Here is a 24,111-nt window from a genome sequence, read left to right on the forward strand (position 1 = left end):
TGAATACTGCCTAACAGTGATAAAGCAACAGAGCATAGAAAATAGGAAATGGAAATAATTATTAAAAGATACAGCTAAAATGTTAACTGGAGTTTTAATCATACTCTTATATTACTTGGATAAAAATCTAACAATTTTTTTAAAAAAACAATTTCTATAATCTCTCTTTAGTAATCAGACTTGCCTGATTTCTCTTGTTCTCCAGCAGTGAAGTCTCATAGAGTTGAGCATTATGAAGAACAATACCACAAAATGCCAAATAAGCAGCAAAGTCCTAGAAAACAGGTAAGACAACAGCCAAATTAAGAACTGTCTATAAAACTGTCTTGTTATATTGCCTGAAACACAAAAGGCACCCCAGAATGTTTTCAGGTGAAATAAATATATTAGAAAGCCAAAGGAGTACATGTTAAGTCTGCACAAAATTAGGAACAGATGCAAAGCAAGTGTTAGCTAACTAGCATGAGTAGATGACAATTATTAACAAAGTTTCCTAAAGTCATACATTAGCTACAAATTAAGAAGAAGAGGGGAGGGAGTAGGACACATATCTCTTTATATCATTTGAAATTGAAATCCACTCTAAGCAAGTATAGTTTCTGAATGATATTAAGAGTTGAATCTGTGCTGAGACTATATAAATAGCTTGTAACTCACTACTGGGGCAAATGAAAGCTAACATACTTACTTGAGAATACTGGCAATAGTAGTCTCACAGAAAGTTCTATACAATATTAGCTTAAATTTTTTTTTTTAACATGGGTCTGTCATCCTCATTATACTACCTTAAAGTGATATGCTCACAATTATAGTAATTATTGATTAAAATAAGTCTTTCCATGGCAAATGTTATTCACAATCATAGATATCTTTTGCCAAGAGATGATACAGCCTAAGAATGCAAATCTTTCAAGAGAGGTTTACATTAATGGACCATAAACAAATGATGGAATATAAAGCCAATCTAGAACCATGCCAAATATTCTCAGGTGTCATTAACAGGATAGGAAACTAGATGTCTAGAACACTGATTTAAAGAGGTACTTGCTATGCTCTGAAGCAATTAAGACATAAGGACGAAGGCAAGTGCCAATACGGCCTACACCATGGAGACAAAAATAACTCTGTGTTGTTTGAATGTCTTCCAAAAGCTCCTACTAATTTTCAGGGGAGTGACTTAAATAACAACAGGCTTGAATAAGAATTCAGTAGATTCCATGATATACATACAATTACGTATTCAAGAAGAGAAATAATAAAACCTACTGACAGAATGAAGTTATAAACAAGTTTAGGGGCTTCCGCCCTTAAACGGGAAAGCATGTCAATGTGGTGTATGGAATGTATCCCTTCAGAGTTGGATGAGAAGAGTAATAAAATAATGCTGACTGCTGCTCTTTCTGAAGCTAAATTCAAATCATCCAGCCTAAATTCACACCTTGGCGCCCCACCGTCTGTGTGCAAAGCTTATAAAACATTCTGAAATTTGCTTCACCAGGAGGGAATTCCAATTTTTAGCCAACCTGGAGTGCTGAACTTGGAGCGGTGCTTTGGGGGTTTTGACTCAGGGTTGAATTTGTTTATAGCAGTGATGAAAAGTAAATGCAATAGTTAAAAACACTGTGTCACCTTCTGTATGGCCCCAATGCACACACAGCCCTGGAGGAGGCTTGGCGGCACAGTGAGGAGGGAGTTGGGGGGCTTCTAAGCTACCCAACTACTACCTACCACTAGTACTCCAAAGTCAGCACTGTATTGAGCCGCAGGAAAAAGACACTTCTGAACATTTCAGGTCATTTTAAAGTACAATGGTTTTCGCTATCAACAATTTCAGCAACAGCTAATTCTAGGTCTACACTTTATAAAGAGAAAAACACCTTCCTAAATTGACAATACATCAGACACAAATTTTGGTACCTTTTCATCTTTTTCAGTGAATGTCCCACCATTTCCTGATTTCTTGTTGATGGCCTGGGCTACACCAACAACCTGGTATGAGAAGAAAAAAGTGGTAGTTTCATTGGCTGAAATTATTCATATAGATTGACTGAAATATGTTTATAAAGGAATTTCTATAGGTGCATTAAAGTAACAATAAGCTACGAAACCAAACAAAACCCCTCAGCATTTGAACTAGTTCTGTCTCATACATCCGTCTTTGCTCCTAAGAATTCAAATGTAGTCAACTTCTTGGGTTCCATTTTTGACTTTGATTTTACCTTGCATTGTGAGAAAAGTTATTGGCAGTCACATTTTAAGTGAATTTTTTTCAAGGTTTTTTAAAAAAATATTTTATTTATTTATTTGAGCAAGAAAGAGCACAATCAGGGAGAGAGGCAGAGGGAAAGGGAGAAGGAGAAGCCTGATATGGGGTTCGTGATTTTAAGACTCCGAGGTTATGATCTGAGCGGAAGGCAGATGCTTAACCAACTGAGCCACCCAGGTGACCTTCAAGGTTTTTGGATACAAAATAAACCATAAATTTCTATCACATTCAAATTAATTATATGCTAAACATTTTACATTGGCTTTAATGTTTCAAATGGGCTAAAAATGCTTTTTTTTTTTTTTAAAGATTTTATTTATTTATTCATGAGAAACACAGAGAGGAGAGAGAGAGAGAGAGAGAGAGAGGCAGAGGGAGAAGCAGGCCCCATGCAGGGAGCCCGACATGGGACTCGATCTGGGGTCTCCAGGATCATGCCCTGGGCCAAAGGCGGCGCTAAACCACTGAGCTACCCGGGCTGCCCAAAAATGCTCTTTTACTAAAAAATGCTCTTTTACTGGAAATAGGACCCAGTGGCCAATTACAGTGAAAAATAATTCCTAATGTAGGGGAGTAGTCCAACTTCTTTTCATTTTACCTTCAACAGATTTGTCTTTGGGAAATATTTTCTTGAAAAACCGAAACAGGAATTAGCAGGCTGAATCTTACTTCAAATGCATCAAAGATACACCATATCTTCAAATGCATCAAAGATACACCATATCAAAGATACAGATACAAGATACATCGAAGACTAAGCTAAAACTCTGGGAATAGGTTTTAAGTGTCCACAAAAGGTTTAGCAACACTATAAGAACTTTCTCATCTTTCTGTATTTTACTTACCTGTTTAGTTCCAACTTCGGCTGGGTTACTGCCTTAGTGTTTTAGAGACCTTCAAACCTTACCTTTTTCCTCTTATAAATTCCACTCTCCTTCCTTCTGTGATTTAGTATCAGTGGGATAAATTATCCCCTAAATGGTTATATTTTAGGAATATAAACTCCTTGGGCTGCATTATGTATTTTCTGAAATCAAGACTAGTAAAAGTGATAATGATGGTTTAGATCACTTCAGTCCCTCGAGAATGAGAGCAGAGGTGGTGTGGGACCATGAGCCCATGGGTGTGGGGATCCTTGGTTTTCTGTGTATGGCTCAACCTTTTTTTCCTCAGCTCCTTCTAAATTCCTTGGCTCTAAGAATAGGATATAAAATTCCCTGCTAGGATGGCAGAATAAGGAAGGGGAAATGCATTCTGGTCTGATAGTTTTCTGGTCTTCTCAACATCTTTCCTCCATGCCCCATGCAGAGTAAAGGGACGTTAAAATGAAAAGAAAAAAAAAAAAAACAGAATTCTCCAATTATCCTGTACCTTTTTAATTGTCCTTAGTTCAACTCTTCCATATTTTTGTACAGTCTTTAGCTCTTGAAAGTGGCTAACAGATTTCTAGAGGCTTCAATCTCAATGACTGAATGCATACAAAAACTTTTGTCTAAGGTAGAAAAAAATGTCTGGACTGCAGATAAGCATGTTCACTTGAGTAGAACTAACAGGAGCAAAAGAAAAAAAAGAAACGGACAGGAGCCACTTGAGGATCACTGGGGTCTAACAGACAGCGGTACCAGTACAACTTGATTATTTCAAGTGTTCATTCATTCACCCAATAAATACTGAGGTGCCTCCTATGTATTGGGGAGTGGTAAAAACTGGGAGAAAGACTACTCTAAAGGCACTCAGAGTCAAGAATGGGTGATACATAAACATACACTTAAGAGCACACAGGATGATCAGTTTGATCATAAAGATGCCCACAGACTGCTAGGAGTACAGAAGGGGGCACGCAATATGGGTCAAAGGGGCAGCTTCTTAGAAGTGATGACATTTGAGTTTTCATTTGTATTTAATAAATGGTTTTACTTAAAAAAAAGACTTAAAAAGACTTAAATTAAAAGTTTTCATTTTATTTTTTTTAAGATTTTGTTTATTTATTCATGAGAGACACAGAGAGAGAGAGGCAGAGACATAGGCAGAGGGAGAAGTAGGCTCCATGCAGGAAGCCTGATGTGGGACTCAATCCCTGGGCCCTGGGATCATGCCCTGTGCCAAAGGCAGATGTTTAACCACTCAGCCACCCAGGCGTCCCTAAAATTTTCATTTTAAAAAAGATAAGTGTACAAACAGATAAAAAGACTCTTAGGCAAACCTTCTCAGATAATTACACAGTATAAAAAAGTATGTATTGATGCACTGTATGTGGGCGAGCTGGGTGAGGCAAGTACTAAGCAAGAAAATAAAGAGAAAGTTCCTGCTCATTCAAAAATATAAAGACGCAAAAAGCTAGTTGTTTATTAAATGGTCATGAATTAAACTGATTTAGCGTTTTAGTGAAGTCATGAAGGCACCATAAATTGACAGTGAGAGGACAACAGTTAACTTCCACATCTTAAAAGAAAAGAGGAAAATCAGCTGCATTATGTATTTTCTGTAATCAAGATTAGGAAAAGTGCTAAGGATGGTCAGTTTAGATCCCTAGAGACCCTTGAGAATGAGGGCAGAGCTGGTGAGGGCCCATGAGCACACCATGGTCCAAGGCTGCAGGCTACAGATATCCTTGACCTAGTCCGTGATCTGCAAACAGCCTTGGGGTGGGAGGGAAGAGGAAAGGGGGGTAAATGCTGTAGAGGTGGGTCAGTGAGCATCATCCCTTACTAGAGAAGCAGAACCAAAGCATGGCCTACTCCCAGTGGGTCTGCAGCAACTTCATTTAAGTAGAAGAACACTTCAAACAAGGCTTCTTCGGTACCCTGGGATGATCCCTTCAGCTCTCCCTTTATTAAAACCTGTATGCCAATTTCGACTTCAGTTTCAATCTGCATGTTTGACACTCGGGACCATTTACACAGTAAGCATTTTTCTAACTATGGGCTGAAAAGTTTTCTCTCTGGTTAAAAAAACGATATCCTTGAAACTATACTAAATATCAGCCATTATTCACAATTTTCAACCAACCCAAGAGTGTTCACACAGTTCAACAATGATTTTCCATTCTGGAATTTCTATCAGATTCATTTTTCAAACCTGCCTATTCTTCCTTCTTTTTGTTTTGTTTTTCTTCTCTTTTTTTTTTTTTTTTTTTGAGAGAGAGAGAGAGCAAGCATGCCAGGATTGGGGGATGGAGGGGACAGCAGGAGAGGGAGAGCATCTTAAGCAGATTCCATGCTGAGCATGGAGCATGATGCTGGGTTTTATCTCTTGACCCTGAGATCATGACTTGGGCTAAAATCAAGAGTTGGAGGCTCTACTGAGCCACCCAGGCGCCCTCCTTTGTTTCCTATAAATTCTAGCACCTGATGTTCTTCATTTCTTTGAACATACTTAATTTTGCCTGCAAATTCATCTTTAGCAGGGACTGCTTTCCATAGGAATCCCATGCTCCCCATGTCATGAAATTCTGTGCTCAGTGATTTCCTGTGTGTCTTGGTACTATATTGGGGGGGGGGGCGTTGAATTTGAACCCCATACCTGTGTATGACACAGGCTCCTGTTCTCATGGTTCACAGGTGTCTCCTCTTTCTTTCACCACAGTAGGTAAGAGGCAAGCTTCCTTGAGGTTTCTCCTGGCTGCTAGTGGAGTTTACTGGGCCCAGTTTCAAGAATGGGGAGACCATTCATCATTCATCTGGGCTTCACTTCCTTGCCCGTCTACCCCACTCCCACAGAGTGTATGCATCCCCCTAGCTGCTGATGCTATCCCCACACATTCATCAGTAGGGACTCTGAATCTGAGACCTCCATGAGCCCATCTGGCTAATACTCTGTGCTCACATTTCGTATCTTGGGTTCCCATCTGTTTTTGACACCTGGGGGTCTTCCCTTTCTTGAGCTCATCTGTAATTTGTAAAATTTCTTTTGATGAAATTTTACCTTCTACTTGTTTGCAGAATTGTCAAGGGGGATTCTTCAGCATCTGCGCAGTCTTGCAAACAGAGAAGAAATCTTGTTTATAGGCTTTAAAACCTACTTTGTACCAGGTGTACACTAGATCTTTACTATATTTGGGATATCCCCCCCTCTCCAACATTAGAGCAAGGTATTTACTTTTAGGCAATGTCATAGAATGAGGACTTCCAATGATTAATTTTTTATCCTTTCTGGTAACCAATTATTTCTCTAATAATTTTACAGATTTCAGATATTAGAGGTTAACTTAAGAGATGATCAATTAAATATTATTAGTATTCAAAAAACAGCAAGTTCTTCTGGAAGAGTTATTAGACCAAGAAAATATCTCTAATACATATATGTGTCTCTATCCCCAGATGGGTGACATTTTACAAACAGCACTGATAAAAACAAAAGGTAAAAAAATAGGAGAGAAGGTATAGTATTTGTCCAGGGTCACATAATTCAGTAAAGGACCAAAAAGAGTTTAATTCTCTGAATTTCAAAGATCCTAAGCAAAACTAGCATCCTCTGCCCTCCTTGTGTTAATTTCCTTCTTCTGTCAACTATTGCTCCTTTAAACAAATTAGCTTTGTCTTCAAGCCAAGTAACTGCTAACCACAGGTTTTTTTAAATGTCAGTTTTGAAAGACAGCTTTTATAGCAAGGGTATGTCAGACCTCGTATCTAAGAGACAAAGGCCCTAAAAGTATTAGCTTCTGCATCAGAAAGCCCCATCACTCTGCCTACCTGCTGGCCACCTGGACCCTCAAGTGCCAGTACTCTACGCTATTTTGTGCTTAAGCACAAAGAAGGTTCTGTTTTCTATTTTACTGGCACTTTCCAACAGCATAAATGGATATTATGTCCTCACAGGGTCAAGTGTTCTTTTAGGAATGCAAAGGGCAAGACTTGATTCTCACTGACTGAACAGTGTGGAATGTGACAGCTGGTCAATTCAGGGGCAACTGATCATTGCTACAATGAGCAATTTCTTCTTCAATTAGCAGCTGCCCCAGACACTTACTGAGGCCATACATCAATCTCAATACACTTCCTCACTCTCATTTTCAGGGGATACTCAGCATGGAAGCTAAAAGCAAGAGAGGAAAGAACAGACTCTACAAATCTTAGCTAACCTTCTCTCCCATTCATGGAATGTCTCTACCATAACAACAGGACAGACTATCTATAACCTGAGCCAAAATCTTACTTCACCAAGGAAATGAGAATTCAATATACACAGGAGACAGTGGAGAAGTCTCCCCAGGGCTTTGTCCAAACTTTTCCTCAACTATCAGTCGTTCAACAAAAGAATATTTTATTCAATGAATAATCACTGAGTCCCTTATGTATCAGTCATTGTTCTAGGCAATGAAGACTGAGCAGTGAACAAGGCAGATAGAAAAGCCATGTCCTCATGGAGGTGACATTTTAGTCAGGGTGTTAGGCTTGGAAGAGAATCCTATACCACCTTCTTCTCCCATTTTACAAGTGAGCAAACTGAAAGTGACAGGGCTGGTATGACCAATCTGGGCTTTCTCTCCTCTCTTCCAAACCCTAGGCAATTATCAGAGCATGGCCATAGTCTGTGTGGTAGGCAAAATAATGTCTCCCAAGGATGTCTTCATCCTAACCCTTGGGACCTGTGACTATGTTACCTTACATGGCAAAAGGGAACTTTCCAGATGCAATTAACTTAAGGATCTGAAGAAAGGGAGATTATCCTGAATCGTCTGGGTAGGTCCAACTGTAATCATAAGAATCTTTATGAGGGAAAACAGGAGAAGGAAGAGGAGTCAGAGCCAGAGATGCTTTGAAGATGCTTTGCTGCAGGTTTTTTTTTTTTTTTAAAGATTTTATTTATTTATTCATAGAGACACAGCTAGAGAGAGAGAGAGGCAGAGACACAGGCAGAGGGAGAAGCAGGCACCATGCAGGGAGCCTGATGTGGGACTCGATCCCGGGTCTCCAGGATCACACCCCGGGCTGCAGGCGGCGCCAAACCGCTGCGCCACTGGGGCTGCCCAGGTTTTGAAGACAGAGGAAGGGGCCACAGGCCAACGGATATGGGTCCTGCAGGAGCTGAGAAACACAAGAAAACAGATCCTTGCCTAGAGACTCCAGATAGGAACATAGGGACACCACAAGGTATCCTGGTGACACCTTAATTTTAGCCTAGCAAGAACTATTTTAGCCTATGACATCCAAAACTATAAGATAATAAATTTGTGTTCTTTTAAGCTACTAAGCCTCTGGTAGTTTTTTTTTTTTTTTACAGAGCAATAGGAAACTAGTACATTCTGTTAGAATCATTCTCCCTTTCCTTTTCCTCACCCCATACTGTATCTTATGTTTCACCATCTAAATCTTCACTTTCTTTGAAAGCCCTGACATCTCATTGCTAATTGTTTTTCCGCCTTCAGTTGACCTTTGACACTTATGTCAAATTTATCTTCTTGGGATACTGCTTTACACATACAAATTACCTCTTTACTCAAAGCCTTTTAATGTTCCATCCGTCTACAGGATAAAAATTGATGACCGAATACATATCCTCAGCTTGAACTAAGATCACTTAAATGGATCTTTGAATTAAAACACTACAATGACCTTGTTCACATCATTCCTTGAAATATTACCTTCCCCTTTCTCTACTGAGGCTGAGTTTACAAAAAGCTTCCCTTCAAACCCTTCTGAAATTCTGTGTGGTAGTTGAGTTTGCCTTCCATTTCACAATCGAGGTATTTTCATTTTTAACCTCATATTCTCTACTCTGATCCTGGCCCTCCAACTAGATTGTGTTCCAAAGACATGATTTATATCTATGCCTTATTGCTATACTTTGTCCCGAACGCACTCAATACTTGATAAATATTTGCTGTCAATAACGGGATAAGTGAGAGAGGGATCAAATATTTTTTTAGGGTGATGTACTTACTTGCTAATTCACATTCGAATAATAGGTAATTTAGATCTGCTCATTTTCTTTCTCTGCCATTTGCTTGTTATTAAGTGATCTCTCCACATCTGAGAACTTTATGTGGCAGTAAGAAGTTTATGCTCTTAATAAGTCTTTAGTTATTGATTGGAACTTAAGAGCCTAGAAGGATTTGGGAAAAGTAGGAAAGAAAAGCTTAAGATTGTTCATTTTAACATTTAATTTTAAAAATACAGAAAATCACAGAGAATAAGATAGTAAATATCCATATCTCTGTCATCCAGAACAGTGGGAGTGTGGGGCTTGTTAAATATGGCTTACTGGGCCTTACCCCCCCAGTTTCATATTTAGCAGATCTGGGTTGGGGCCTGAGAATTTGTATTTCTCATAGCTCTCAGGTGATGCCACAGGCTGCTGGTCCAGATATAAAAGACACTTTGAGAACCAATGATAAAGAACTATTAAGTGTTAATATCTGGGAATGCTTCCTTTTTAAAATTAAACTAAGAAAATTAAATTGTACTTTCTCCTTCCAGGCCCATTCTTCTTCCTCCTGCCCCTCCTCCCCAGAATTAACCTCTAGCATTACATTCTTAAGAAATCTATGAATCTATAAGCAAGACATAGTATTTCCATCTTTCAAAAGGGTTACTCAAAATCAGGTAATATGCATAATTTTATAACCCATTATTGTATTCAGTGTTGCTTTTTACTTTATATAGATCTGACTCATTCGTTTTATATATAATGTTGCATTTCATACCAAATTTTATTCATCTAATTACCAAATGACAGATGTTTGGGTTGTTTGCAATGAGCATTTCTACTATACAAACATCCAACATCCAAGAGCCTCTTTGGCAAAATCTTCAGAGGGATGATAGAAGTTATACCTTTATCAGCAATGCTTAAGAGTTTTTGTTAACCTTACAGTCTAAGCAGTGCCTACTATTATCAGGCTTTTAAATCTTTGTCCACCTGAGGGCCATAAAACTGTATCTAATTGTTGCTTTAATATGCATCTTCCCGATTATGGGAGAGAATGAGCTTTTTAATTTTTATTGTCTATATTGGTTTTCCTCTTCTGTGTTGCCTATATGTATTTTTTTTAAAGATTTTATTTATTTATTCATGAGAGACACACAGAGAGAGAGAGAGAGAGAGCGTGTGCGAGAGGCAGAGACAGAGGCAGAGGGAGAAGCAGGCTCCATGCAGGGAGCCTGACATGGGACTCGATCCCGGGGCCTCCAGGATCAGGGCCTGGGCTGAAGGCGGCGCTAAACCTCTGAGCCACCTAGGCTGCTCGCCTATATGTATTTTTGCCAGTTTTGACCATTTTGTGGTTGTTTGGCTTTTATTAATAGCTTTGAGAATTAAGGTTTGATTTTTTTTTTTTTTTTTTTTAAGGACTGGTCAGACTGACTTTATTTGGTTGGGATCCATTTTTATCCATTTATATGTACAAGCACCACTACACCTACTATTTCTCTCAAGAGTGTTTATGGATCTTCCATGGTTGCAGACAACACCAGTATGAATATAGGAGAAGTGGATGCTTGTAGTTTATTCTCATGGCCTGAGATGCTAGGAAGAGGCAGCCAAGTCGAAAAGAAGCTTTGAGGAAGTTGCAAGACATAAACAGCAATGCCCTAGGGCAGCCGGCATCAGAAATACATGATTAATGACCAATATCTCTAATATATAAATCCATTCCCAGCCCCCTAAAATTCATAATGCTAAAAATTTTGCCATTTAAAAAAGGGAGAACGAAGGGCCTGCTGTAGGACGGGCTCTTTGTTAATTCATTTAACTTTTGGTAAAACCCTTTCAGGTAGATATTACCTCATTTTATTACAGAGGTAGCTGATATTCAGAAAAATTAAATAGGAGTCTGAGTACATGCAGGTCTGATCCCAAACCTACGTTCTTTCTACTTCTCCCCCCAGGAGAAAGTGAAACCTGCACTAGTATAAAATACAGATTCTTAAGCACTAGTGTTCAAATGAATCATGAAGACCAAGGATCTTCCAGTACATCCAAAGGCTGTATGCAAATTCCACACATATACCTATCTTGTTAATGCATATTTTTAACAAAGAGAATGGTACAGTTTCAAAATTATAACTTTAAGAAACAGAGACAAGTCCAAAATGGCAACTAAAAGTTGCTTTTACTTTCATTATAAATCTTACAACATGTCTTTACATCCAAGAATCTCTTATGCAACATAAAAAGGTCCTTATTCGGGATCCCTGGGTGGCGCAGCGGTTTGGCGCCTGCCTTTGGCCCGGGGCGCGATCCCGGAGACCCGGGATCAAATCCCACATCAGGCTCCCGGTGCATGGAGCCTGCTTCTCCCTCTGCCTGTGTCTCTGCCTCTCTCTCTCTCTCTGTGACTATCATAAATAAATAAATAAATTAAAAAAAAAAAAAAGGTCCTTATTCCAGGCATATATAATGTACTCTCACAAATAAGTAGAATATTCAAAAGAAAAAAAAGAATTAATCTATCATAACAGAAATCAGAACAGTGCTGCCAAAGGTTATGGGATATCTAATGGAGTGTTACGGATATCTTAATGGGCATGAATTTGTCAAAACTCATCAAGTTGTAAGATCTGTGTATTTCACTGTATATAAAGTTTAACTGACCTTTCAAAAATTACTTAAAAGTCTTAAGAGTAAATTTTTAATTGCTGATGGTACATGCAAGCGATGGGTCCATGTACCAAGTTCCCAGCTGTTCTGATAATGGGGCAGCAGGCAGAGATTCTGACCACTGGCTCTGTGCTATTAAGTAGGATGGATGTTCCCCACATAGGGCTAGAACAAATCCAGCCTCTGGGGGTCAGTAGCTGTCCTGCCCTAGGAACATCAGTGGGAGTGGTGCCAACCTGAGACTGGGTTCCTTCCAGACAAGGGGATACAGGGCATAATTCTTGATCCCAGTGTTTATTCTCATCCCTTTGCACACACAAAAAAATTGCTCTTCCCTGCCAAATACCAAACTCTCTGCCTCACTAGCTTTTAAGCAATGAGGTGAAGGTCTTAAATCTAGAACCATAGGAACTTTTTGCCTTCTTATTAGACCTTTCTGTTCCTCGGAATACAGACAGAGCAGCTCATGGCCATGATGCAAAATCTCTGTACATGCCCTTTAAGAACAGGCCAGAGACACAAAGGTTACATAGCAGAAAAGAGCCTGCTGTCTTTCCCACAGCAAGGTATGCTCACCATTCACTGTTATTTCACTTTTCATCCCTCCATTTGTCTGGCCTCACAACACTCTATAAAGGGAGGAAATGGACATTTTTCTGAAGCTTCACTAGGTGAAGAGCCCTGTGGTGGGCACCATCACATTCCTTGTCTCACTAGGACCTTTAAAACCACCTTGTGTGTTTGCACTTCATGTTGAAACTTTACAGATGAGTCACCTGAGGCATAGAGAGGAGAAGACACTTGCTCAAGGAATCACTGATCATAAGCCAGCATTCAAGACTAAGTCATTTTTGCTACAAGTGCAGAGCTCTCTCTTTCAAACTCTGTCTCTGCCTACTTGGGAGGAAGTCCAAAATAACAAAGAATATGATATACTCAATATATATTATATAACTGTACTTTGATCAGAATGAATCTACCACTGTTCCTGCCCACCTTTACACAGGACATTGCCAAAAATGACTTCGGAGCCTTGGATCTATGTAATAGCGGAAGATTTATTTTCAGGGTGGTGTTCTGCAATCTGCCAGGGGCTGGCTTGCAAAGCACAGGCTTAGCCCTGTACGGTGCTGTTGGATTTGGACCCTGGTAAATCCAGCACTGCCTGAACTTAGAACAGGTCCAGGTCTCTGCGGCTTGGTGAGAGGGTGTGCTGATAGAGCTTCACATGCCCACCACGTGCACTAAATACAAACAGAAAAGAAATAACACAGCAGAAGTGGCAAAAGGCCAAACGTGTGTATCAAAACACTAACTAGGCTGGATCTCACTTCCAAACTGGAGCTGGCATCACAGATTTTGAGAGAACCTCTTCTTCCCTAGGGCTGAACTGAGCATTCAGGTCACTGCTCTCACCTGTACTGGTCCAGCTAACCACCTCATGGCCATGAGAAGCTAGATATCCATACCATTTAGCTCAAGATATCCAGGGCAAAAAAAGTGTATGTGCGTATTTATCATCTTTTATTTTTTCCATTCAAAAATCCTTCACATAGAGGCTACGGCCTATGATGTCATCCTAGTCAAATCATAATTTTATCTCTAAGTGTTTTCTCCTTCAAATGGAAGATTAGCTCCAGGAGGTAATCACATATGAAAGCTCAGATCCAGACACCTGTCTCACTAGAAAAGCCTCAAACTGTAGGTGTTACCAGCAAAAGAAGACAAGTCCTCCTCCACACAGCTGTGACAGATAATATATAAAGAAATGAATAATATTTGGAATCATTGTTTGCAACTCCGTGTTTTATTATTATATTATTCCGGCCCATAATTTGCGTTTTCAGAAACTAAAATAGTAAAAAAGAGTTGGTTGGTAGCTTTTCAGGTACAACCAATACTAAAGAAGAAAGAAGGTAATTACTTCATGGTAAGAAAAATAAAAGAATAAAGACGATGAATAAAGACGATGTGGGTCTAAATCCCAGCTCTGACACTTGCTCTGACACTTAGAAGATAGAGAATATTGGGAAATCTCCTGTACTTGACCAAGTCCCTGCTGGAGAAGTAGCTGCATATTTGTGTGCTGATGAACTCGTGTGGTAGAGGGGGAAATTCTGGTGATCCTGCACATGAGGCCAGGGTGGGGCTGGGGAGGAACTGCCGAGATGTGTCCTCGAGCAAGTGACCTGGAAAGATATCCGGTGCACAAGCGCCAGACTGACCTTTGCCATTTCACAGACGGTTTATCCCTATAAGTAAAGGGGAGACCAGAGTGTATGGAATCAGATGCAGGGGCAGACAAGGGAGACGGAATACGTCCTCTTGTAGAAGTACACTTCTCATTGCTTTTTTCACTGAAGTTGTAAGCAAGGCCATCAGCTGAAAGTGGGGTAGGGAGGCAGCCCTGAGATTCGAGGAGGGAGGAGAAAGTATTGAACAGTAAAATAACATAGTCAAAAAAGAGAGCTAATTGTTTTTATCACCACACACCAATACTTTCTTTTGTAGGTTTTCCTTTAGGGAATATCACAACTCTCCTCTGTGAGACCTATCAAAAAAGCCTAAAACATATTCTAGAGTCTTCCTTCTGCTGATTTCTCCATTTTATCAATCCTTCCGTCTCCCAAACAGAAGTGTAACAAATCTACTCCTTGTCTCCTCTGCCTCAGCCTGGGTCCACTTCTAGCCTGGATGGCTGGGAAAGCCTCCTTACTAACTCCTCTGCTTCTAGATACAGTACTTTTTTCATGTATGAACAAATACAGAAATTATTTACTTATCAAAATCTATCAAGTGTCAAATTATGTGGCTTGGAGTTCTATATGAAACAAAGAAAACTGCTCATCTCTAATGCTGTGGCTGTAAGGATCTATAAATACTAGCAAATATTTCCTGGCTTAAAAAAAAAAAAGATTCAGTACCCCGTCTGCATGGCACCGGAGAGCTCTTCAGGATCTCCTCTGCCTGCCTGCACGGTCTCGTCTCTGGGCCCCTTCCTCCTTCAAGTTTATACTCCAGCAAACACTGTGCCAAAGGACTAGACACAGTCCCTCTGCTTTCGATCCAGGAATGGACAGACATAGGAAACAATGGTGCAGAAAGATAATAAGGATATACCACTGAGCATTTTCTGTGGATATCATGGAACAAAATATTTACATTACTTGCAAACAGTAATGATCTCATGTAGACCAGCATTTGTGACATAACATTTCAGAAGCCTCTTAATGCCTCAATCATTTGCCACAGTCGAAGAAGCAGATATCTTCCTGTTTTAACAGTCTTCCTTAAAAAAAAAAAAATTCTGCTTCTTTTCTTCTCTTTAACTCATGCCAACTGGGCAGAGTAACAATACCAACCCTCCACCTTTGTTTAAACCCAGCCTATGTCACTTCTGGTAATTCGTGTCATGTTTTTAGTACATGAGAGGGTGAGGAATAAGAATTTTAATTAATGAGCAGAATTCCTCTTTTATCATCTGGCCTGTTTTAAGGAAAGAAAATAAAGCCTCAAAGTACAGCTAGTACTTCTGGTGGCTTGAAAATATCTTCTCAAATTCTTTCATACTCCTCTCTTCAAGAGGTGGAGCCTAATCCCTCACCCCTTGAGTCTGGCCTGGCCTTGATGCCTGGCTTCTAAAGAACAGAATGCCAAGAAGGGAAGGTGAACAACTCTGGAGGTTCGGTCAGACAAGGCACTGGTGCCTCCTCCTTGCTACTCTCTGCCACATGATGAGGAAACTGAGTGCCTTGTGGAGAGGCCCACTTGGCGAGGAACTGAGGCCTCCTATCAACAGCCATGTGAGTGAGCCCCCTGGGAAATGGGTTCTCAAGCATGAGCCAACCCTCCCTGCCTGGATCCTGAGTGCTGAGATCCACCCCTTGCAGGGAACCTGGGCCACACCATGCAGTTGGCTAAGCCACTCTGGAATTCCTGAACCACACAAACTGTGAGAGAATATGTGTCTGTTGTTCAAAATCACTACATTTGGGGCAATTTGTCAGGTTGAAAAAGACCATGAACACAGTACTGATGATTATCAAATAATGTGTAATAATAAAATAGATCTGGAATTCTAAATCCAGGTTACTTTCACCTTATTTTACTGCTATGAAGTGATGCAAAAAGGAAAAATTGGGTTCAGAAATTTTATAAAATCATCATTTCTTGCTCTGTTTTTTTTTTTTTTTTTTTTTTTTTTTTTAAGATTTTATCTCTATCTAAGAGAAAGAATGCATGAGTGCAGGGTGGAGGGTGGGGAAGGGAGATGGAAGGGGCAGAGAGAGGAGTAATCTCCTCACTGAGCAACAAGCCAGACAGGGCTTGATCCCAGGGTCCTCGGATCATGACCTGGGATCATGACCTGACCCAAAGGCAGGTGCTTAACCGACTAAGCCATCCAGGCACCCCTGCTCTTTGTTTTTTAAATCTTCCTAAATATATTTAAAAAAATTTTTTTATTAAAGAAATGTTTTCCTTAAGCCTGGAGTATTCATTTCCATCTCACTGGTAGAAGAGAAATAGAGATTTTTAGATGAGGATAGAAGACGGAATAGAGAGTACCCTAACAGTTTACATAAAGCACTGTACCTATGTAATCTTAGCTCTTAATAAATGAAATAGATGTTTGCACACATATCTACTGAGAAGAGAAATATCATTGACAACCACCTTAATTCTTTAAGAATGCATGAAAAATGGACATTATTTAATAATTAAAAATCCATCCAAACGTCTAATTATGCAGTTCTGGGTTAGACATCCTACAAAGAAATTGTTTATGCTTATTGGCAACTTGTTCCAGATCTCTAGTATTCATTATTCAAGGCCAATGTAAAACTTCCCAAAATTAAATTTATAAATGATTACATTAAAACGTAATGCATTCCAACAAGTGCTGGAATACTTATCCTGAAAGTATTGATGTATTTACTTATGATAAAAGTATTTATCAATGAAGATAAACTTCATATTGAATAAAACATAGCCTTCAGTCTAAACCAAATTTTTTGATCATTAAGAGTAAGATTTGGGGAAATACAGCCTTATCACAAATGTAATCGTCAACCTCAAACTGTCATTCACCCTTTTACTCCTGGATCAGCAGCACAGCCTCTGGGACTTAACCTATTAGCACTGTGTTTTTCATCTGATTCTCTTAACAAATGTTTTTTCCTAGGAAAGTGGGCACCATCTTCTTTGTAAATTACATTCCTGTATTATTTAAAGGGTAATGTGGAAAAGCAAAGAGAAGAGACCATCACCATCATGACCTCAAGCCCAGAACAAATGGAAACTTTGCAGAGTACTTTCGTTTCTAAGAACAAAGCTACAAGAAAGAATATTGCAGGGGAATAAGTGCAATGAACACTTTCTAAGTTTAAAAAAACACAGTTTTTTAATAAAACCACCGTTTTGCACCAAATAAATAAAATAAAATAAAAAAAACACGTAACTAGCCAATTCTTTAGGACTAAAATAAATCTAAATCAACTGACAGTCTGCAATTAAGCTCTGCTTCTTTTTGAAGCTGTATTTTCATTTAGCCAGACTTAGAATTGAAGGATTATGCATAAAGCCATAATGTTTATCTGTTTCAAGCTTACTTGTCAAATTTAAGACCCAGTCGGCGCTGTGAGCACGAGATTGTTGGCAAGCATGCACTCTGCCTCCACCCCCTCATGTAAAAGCATGTATGTGCCTCTCTTAAGGCTGTGAGATAAACAGCAAGAATCTGCCATATGAGACCACAGCTTGCATCTTTCCTCTGTAATTCCTCTAACTCAAAATCCAGTCTTTCTTTTGCATCAGTGAGTTGAATAACGAACTCATTCAACATTTGTCTTGTCACCATGTACTGATAGTTAATGTCTGGAGTACAAGATCTACACCTAGAAATTGAAAAAAAAAATTCAACAAGTATCTCCCTTGCTTCATTTTTTTAATATCCTCACTGCCTAGACCACTGCTCTATACAGTACAGTGATTTAATAGTTACTTGTCCAAATAAGATAATTCAGAGGGGGAAAAAATCAGATTATTTAAGAATAAGCAGAAGGTTAACTTAAATTCTGGAAAAATTTATGTTTGCAAATTGCAGCTGGAATTATACATCTGATTCCATTAATGCTTTATTTTGTGATTTTTAGTAGGCATTAAATTTCTTTGAGTCACCAAAAGCATTTATCTCATTAAAAAACATAAAAATTAGTGTTTTTTGGGTTTTCATAATTTTTTTAAACAAATTTATTTACTTATTTGAGACAGAGAGTGCGTGCACATGGGTGTGCATGTGCACATGCTGGGGAGGGGCAGAAAGGAGAGTGAGAGAGAGAGAGCATCTCAAGCAGACTGAGCTGAGTGTGGAGCCTGACACAGGGCTTGATCTCACAGCCCCAAGATCATGATCCATACTAAAATCAAGAGTCAGATGCTTGAACAACTGATCCACCCAGGTGCCCCAAAATTTTCAGGTTTTTTAAAAAGGAAGATATAAATTTAGATAGTTAGCTAAAATGCTCCTCTCTCACACTAAAAAAAGTTATTATGTATCCTCTACTATAAACTTATATCCACATCAAAGAATTCTAAGTACATCATTAAGTATGATAAAATAAAATCAAGGTGCTAAAATAAAAATAGAGGAGGAAAAAAATGTGATTCTAAATTAGATTTCTACTCAGTAACTAGAATTGACACACAACCAAGAGAAAACAAGTGTTTCAGACCAGCTTGAAAGGCATAATTGGATATAATCTCTGGTTCAGATCAATAAGAAATTTTCAAAGAACTTGCATTATCTCACAATAATGCCTTCTCTTCACTGGTGCAATGCCTATAAATAAATAAAATAAACACGCCTCTCTACCTTGTCATAACGGGCAATACTTCAGAGGAGGACAGTAGTTCTGAAATAGGTCATCTGAGTTAGAAAGAGTTGAACTTTCCTGTACTTCTTCACTAAACATAAAAGAATGGTCTCATTATAGATATAACCAATGCCAAGTGACAAAAACTGGTCCAAATGTCCAGGTCCCCAAAATCCAGCATTAAGTCTGAAGGAAATTTGATAGCAGCCCTAAAAATTCATACATTTGTTGTAATTTTTCTCATTATGTTTCATGAGCACATCATGGCTTTTCTCTGGAGCATACTGGCCCAGATTAGCATGAAACATGCTCCTGTCACTCTTATCCCTGGTGAAAACTTCCTCCTATTTACTGGACAGATTCCTCTTGAGGTACTATAGAGAATGTGACTCTGATCCGCTTTCTTTAGCTTTACTTTTTTCTTAATTTTTTAAAATTAAAAGAGTCTGTCTGCAGAGTGATTCAAACACTTATCGTTAAAAATCATCAGAATACAGCCAGGTCTCCTGGTTTTTGCCTTCAAGTCCTGCCTCTGCATTGAGCCAAACTAAATACATCAGTGCCCCTCCTCCCACCTCCCTCAGCCTCCAAATAATTTAAGTGTGGGGAAGAAAGTGGATGCAGTCATCACCCACAGCAGAATTTCAAGAAACCCCCCTTCCCATGTTATTACCTTATAGCCAGACTGCCTAGTTTGTGTTGTTTCTGTTGAACATAGTCAACAACGTAGTTGGCTGACAATATTAGTTTCAGGTCCACAAACCTAGTGATTTGACAATTCTATACATTATGAAATGCTCACCACAGTAAATGTAATTACCATCTGCCACCATACGTAGCTATTACAATATTTTTCATTATATTCCCTATGCTGTACTTTTTATCCCTGTCTTATTTATTTTATAACCAGAAGTTTGTACCTCCTAATCCCCTTCACCTGTTTCACCTGCTCCCACCTTTCTCCCCTCTGGCTGTTTTTTTTTGATTCCACACATAAGTGAAATCAGATGGCATTTGTCTTTTTCTGTCTGACTTCTTACACTTACACGGTGACTAGATTTGAATCTCAGCTTTGCCAGTTTTGGTTACCCAGCTTTGAGTGAGTTCTTAAGTGTTCCAGGTCTGTTTCCTCATCTGTTAAGTAGAAACAAATAATGACTACCTTCTATAGCTGCTAGGAAGATTAAGTGAATTAAAATGTGCCAGGTCTTTAGAAAAGTTTCCACAGGATAGCAATAATTTGTTTGAAAATAATAATAATAATAATAATAATAATTTGTTTGAAAAACTGAGAGTACCACGGGTTGCCAAGGATGTGAAGCAACTGGAACTCTGATACGTTGCTGGTAAGAATGCATATGGTGCAGCCACTTTGGGAGTTTGAAGTTGCTTATAAAATTAAACACCTACCATATGACCTAGCAATTCCCCTATATATTTACCCGAGAAAAATGAAAGCATTACGTCCACACAAAGACTTGTATGCAAACATGACAGTGGCTGCTTTCATAATAGTGGCTTTTTTCATAAAACTGCAAACAAGTGTCTATCAAACAATGAATGAATGGTCAAACTGGTATATTCACACCATGGAATAAATTACTCGCCAAGAAGAAGGAAGAAATTACTGACACAGGCAACAACATGAATGAATCTCACAAACGTGGTACTCAGTGAAAGAAGCCAGACACACAAGACAACGTATGGTAGGATTCCATTTATAGGACATTCGAGAAGAGGCAAAAACAATAGAGACAAGGACAGACTGGTGATTATTAGGGGTCAGGGGTTGCCGGAGGGCAAGGAGGTTGGCTACTGGGGGGACAGGGATGTATCTGAGGTGACAGAAATGTGTTATATCTTGATTACAGCAGTGGTTACATGACTGTGTGCACATTTGTCAAAACTCCTCAAACTGTAAAATTAAAATGCATGAATTTTATCGTGTTAAATTATACCTCAAGACAGCTGGGATTATTGTTGTTTGTTTAATTTAAATCATCCTCACAGGTCATCATAAAGAGAGAAACACATATACACAGAAGGGCAATCCCACTCACTTCACCCTAATTTTGTTGCACACTCTCATGAGTTCCCCCAGTTTCCAATGTTGGTAAACTGTTTGCACTATTTAGAAAGAGGACAGTATGATTTAACCTGGGTCTCTTTGCCAGTACAAGATTAGTTTGGGGGTCACAATTTTACTTAACAAAGTAGAAGCTGAACACCATCTTCTCAAGTGCACAGAATCACAGCCTTTCGTTTATTAACTAGGGCTATCAGATAAAATACAGGAAGGCTAATCAAATTTAATTTCAGATGAGCAACAAATCATTTTTAGCACAACTGTGTCCCAAATATTGCATGGGACATGCTTTTTATTTGCTGTATCTGGCAACCTCGTCATTAATCCATGCATGGTCTTTTCTATATATTCATCCACATAATTAACCAATTAAATTAGCCAATTAATAATTAATTGAATAATTAATCTCATCATGTTTTAACTGCAAGGATATAATAGTGACTTTGACTCTAAGTTTCCCCTTAAGAAACCACACAGCAGCCGTAAAGCACTGAGAACTTATTTCAGACTAATGAGAAGTGACTCCTTTAGGATCTTGTCCTGTAGGATCCTGTTAGTCAAATTGTGACCCGCAGACTCAGGGGGTCAGTATCAACTTGGTCCTTGTTACAAAAGAATCTCATGCCCACCTAGACCTACAGAATTCAGAAATTGCATTTTAACAAAATCCCTGTATGATAAATCTACACATTAATGTTTTAGGAGCACTGGTTCAGAAAGCTGTGTTTCAGGACAATTCCCAGGAACATAGCAGGTGGAATGGAAGGAAACTGACGGTAAGTATAGAAGCCTCTTACGAAAACATTTTAAAAAGTTCAAGCATTACTTCAATATCTGAATTATGGCAGTAGGTTTGAATAGAAAGGAGCTGAAGTGAAAAACACTCCAATGGAAAAAAAAATCAATAGGATTTGGTAAAGGACTGGATGGAGGAGAGAAAGATGTCAGAATGTGAATGTAAGTCAAGTAGAAGCATTAAAGTGCTCCTAGTACCTTTGGCAGTAGTTCTGTGGTTCTTGAACCTAGCTGCACGTTGTAATCACCTAGGAGTCTTAAAATACCGATGCCTGGGTCCCAACTCCAGAGACACTGATTTATTATTATTATTTTTTAATAATAAATTTATTTTTTATTGGTGTTCAATTTGCCAACATACAGAGAATAACACCCAGTGCTCATCCCGTCAAGTGCCCCCTTCAGTGTCCGTCATCTATTCACCCCCACCCCCCGCCCTCCTCCCCTTCCACTACCCCTAGTTCATTTCCCAGAGTTAGGAGTCTTCATGTTCAGAGACACTGATTTGAAGTGAAGCCTGGGCATTAAAAATTTCTAAATACTTCCCAGGTGATTTTAATGTGCAGCCAAGGTTAAGATCCCCTAGCACACGCACTTTCAATCTATTTGTTTCACTTAGAGTAGCGGTTTTCAACCCTAGCTACACTGCAGAATTATTTGGAGAGCTTTAAAAAGGTATCAGTGTCTACACTCTGCTCTTAGAGAATCAGATTTAACTGGTAATATTTTAGAAGTTCCTCAGTTGATTGTAATGTGCAGCCAGAGTTGAGAACATTTAACTGAAACATACAATTTGGTTGATAATTTATTAACTTTTTTTTTTTTTCAAGTAAGTATGAATGAAGAGGGAATTCAGGGTTAACAGAAACCAAACCTTCCAGTTAGGTGAAATATAAACCCAAACATTCCATTTGCTTGTTATAATTTCACAATGAAACTTACTTGGAATTAGCTACAATTTTCATGTTTTCAAAACCTCATTTTGAGTCTCCTCAAAAAATCGGTTGATAGTCATTACAATTGGATAATCCCTTTATGAAATAAGCATTATTCAGACACTTCTAATATAATATGAAATAAATGGATTCTAGCCACAACCAAAATTATGTATCTTAGGACAGAATACGGTTCTAGGGTGGTGATGGGGGGTGAGGTAAGGAAATAAAACATCTGAAATCTATTTCTAAGTCCAAGTAAAGTCTCTATCAAGATTCAGCCCTCTCTAAAGTCTAAGTCATAATTTTTATTATTTAACATAATATTTAAGTACTTTGTAGTTAACCTGTCACGATTGTATTATTTCATAAGTATGCAAAGTATAGCTTTATTTTTTCTTCAAAAAGAAAATGTTTCCAAATGACCTTTTATAAAATGGAAAATTGGCTTACCTCTTCCCTATGATTCTTAATTGGCATACAAAGAATACTCTGTGTCTTGTAACCTGTAATTTGGTCAACTTCTGCATTGAACCGAGGATCCTAGTAAGGAAAAAGAAATTCAATTTAATGACTGACCTGTTCAAAGACTGATTTGATTTTTCTGATTTATAAGATTAGAAAAATCTAACCTTCAACTTACCTTATTGCTCTGAATGACAATTTTATCATTGGAAAGACATCAAATCATGTAAGTACCTATCATTTTTGACAAAGATAAATTTATGTCTTTTAGTAGCTAGTGTTCATGAGAAACAAAAAAAAATACAGACTCAAATGTTCAGAAATAAAGAAAATTCAAAATATTAACCAATTTAGACAGCATGCCTTAGACCCATGAGAAAGTGGCAACTCTCCCCCTCTGTAATACAATTTGCCTATTCCCATCTTGCTGATACTCCTGTGCCATCCAAAGGAAAACATCTCTGCTCTGAAACTATAAAATCTACCAACTCCAAAACAACCTGCCTAATATTGACTTTACTTCCCTTGTAAAGGTGTTCTGAAATAGAAATACTTCTATTTCAGGTGTTCATAAGAATTTTAAATATATCATGTATACGTGTGCATAAAAAAAGTTGCATGGCCTCAGTCAGACTGTAAACAATTCCTTAATCTTTGTATTTCTTTTTCCTTTCACAAGTACATCATGCACATTCAATAATCACAAAGGACTTCTCAGGGTGGTAAAGGTTCTAAATGTGGTTAAAGAAAGAAAGGTACAGGCTATTTTCCCTTGAACTTTAGATTGGGAAGATTAAAGTTAGGCTATAAACTTTAGGAGGGGCTCTTTTTTTTTTTTTTTTTTTTGGTCCCTCACTGGATTTCCAAAACTTGCACAAGAAATCAAAAGCATTTGTTAAAATAAATGAAGGAATTCATTAACAAATGATATCATAATTATCAGTTGTGGTCATTTTTGGCTTATTATAGTTTAAAATAAACATTGTAGGTAAGAAGGAAAACATACTAGAGGAAGTAGACAGATACTACTATAGGTGGTAAGATTAGAATTGAAACAAACATACCAGAACATAAACATATAAAGGAGTGTTGTTCCCCTCAAAGCAAAAACCTTGGGAAGTTACATGCTCAAGCTAATAATAGCAACACTGC

General features: G+C 38.4%; 1 protein-coding gene across 5 annotated transcripts in view; it reads right to left on the reverse strand.

Annotated features, from left to right (window-relative positions):
• Window positions 1–24,111, reverse strand: part of PDE5A (phosphodiesterase 5A) — a 134,064-nt gene that overhangs the window by 79,542 nt on the left and 30,411 nt on the right. For all 5 annotated transcript variants that reach the window (XM_025466020.3, XM_025466019.3, XM_025466015.3 and 2 more), the window contains exons 3-5: window positions 22,948–23,037; window positions 1,918–1,989; window positions 185–274 (exon numbers count right to left, since the gene is read on the reverse strand). In XM_025466020.3, coding sequence (XP_025321805.1) covers window positions 185–274; window positions 1,918–1,989; window positions 22,948–23,037 — 252 coding nt within the window. The remainder of the gene's footprint in view (window positions 1–184; window positions 275–1,917; window positions 1,990–22,947; window positions 23,038–24,111) is intronic.

Source organism: Canis lupus, chromosome 32 (assembly GCF_003254725.2).
Source record: "Canis lupus dingo isolate Sandy chromosome 32, ASM325472v2, whole genome shotgun sequence".
NCBI lineage: Eukaryota > Metazoa > Chordata > Mammalia > Carnivora > Canidae > Canis > Canis lupus.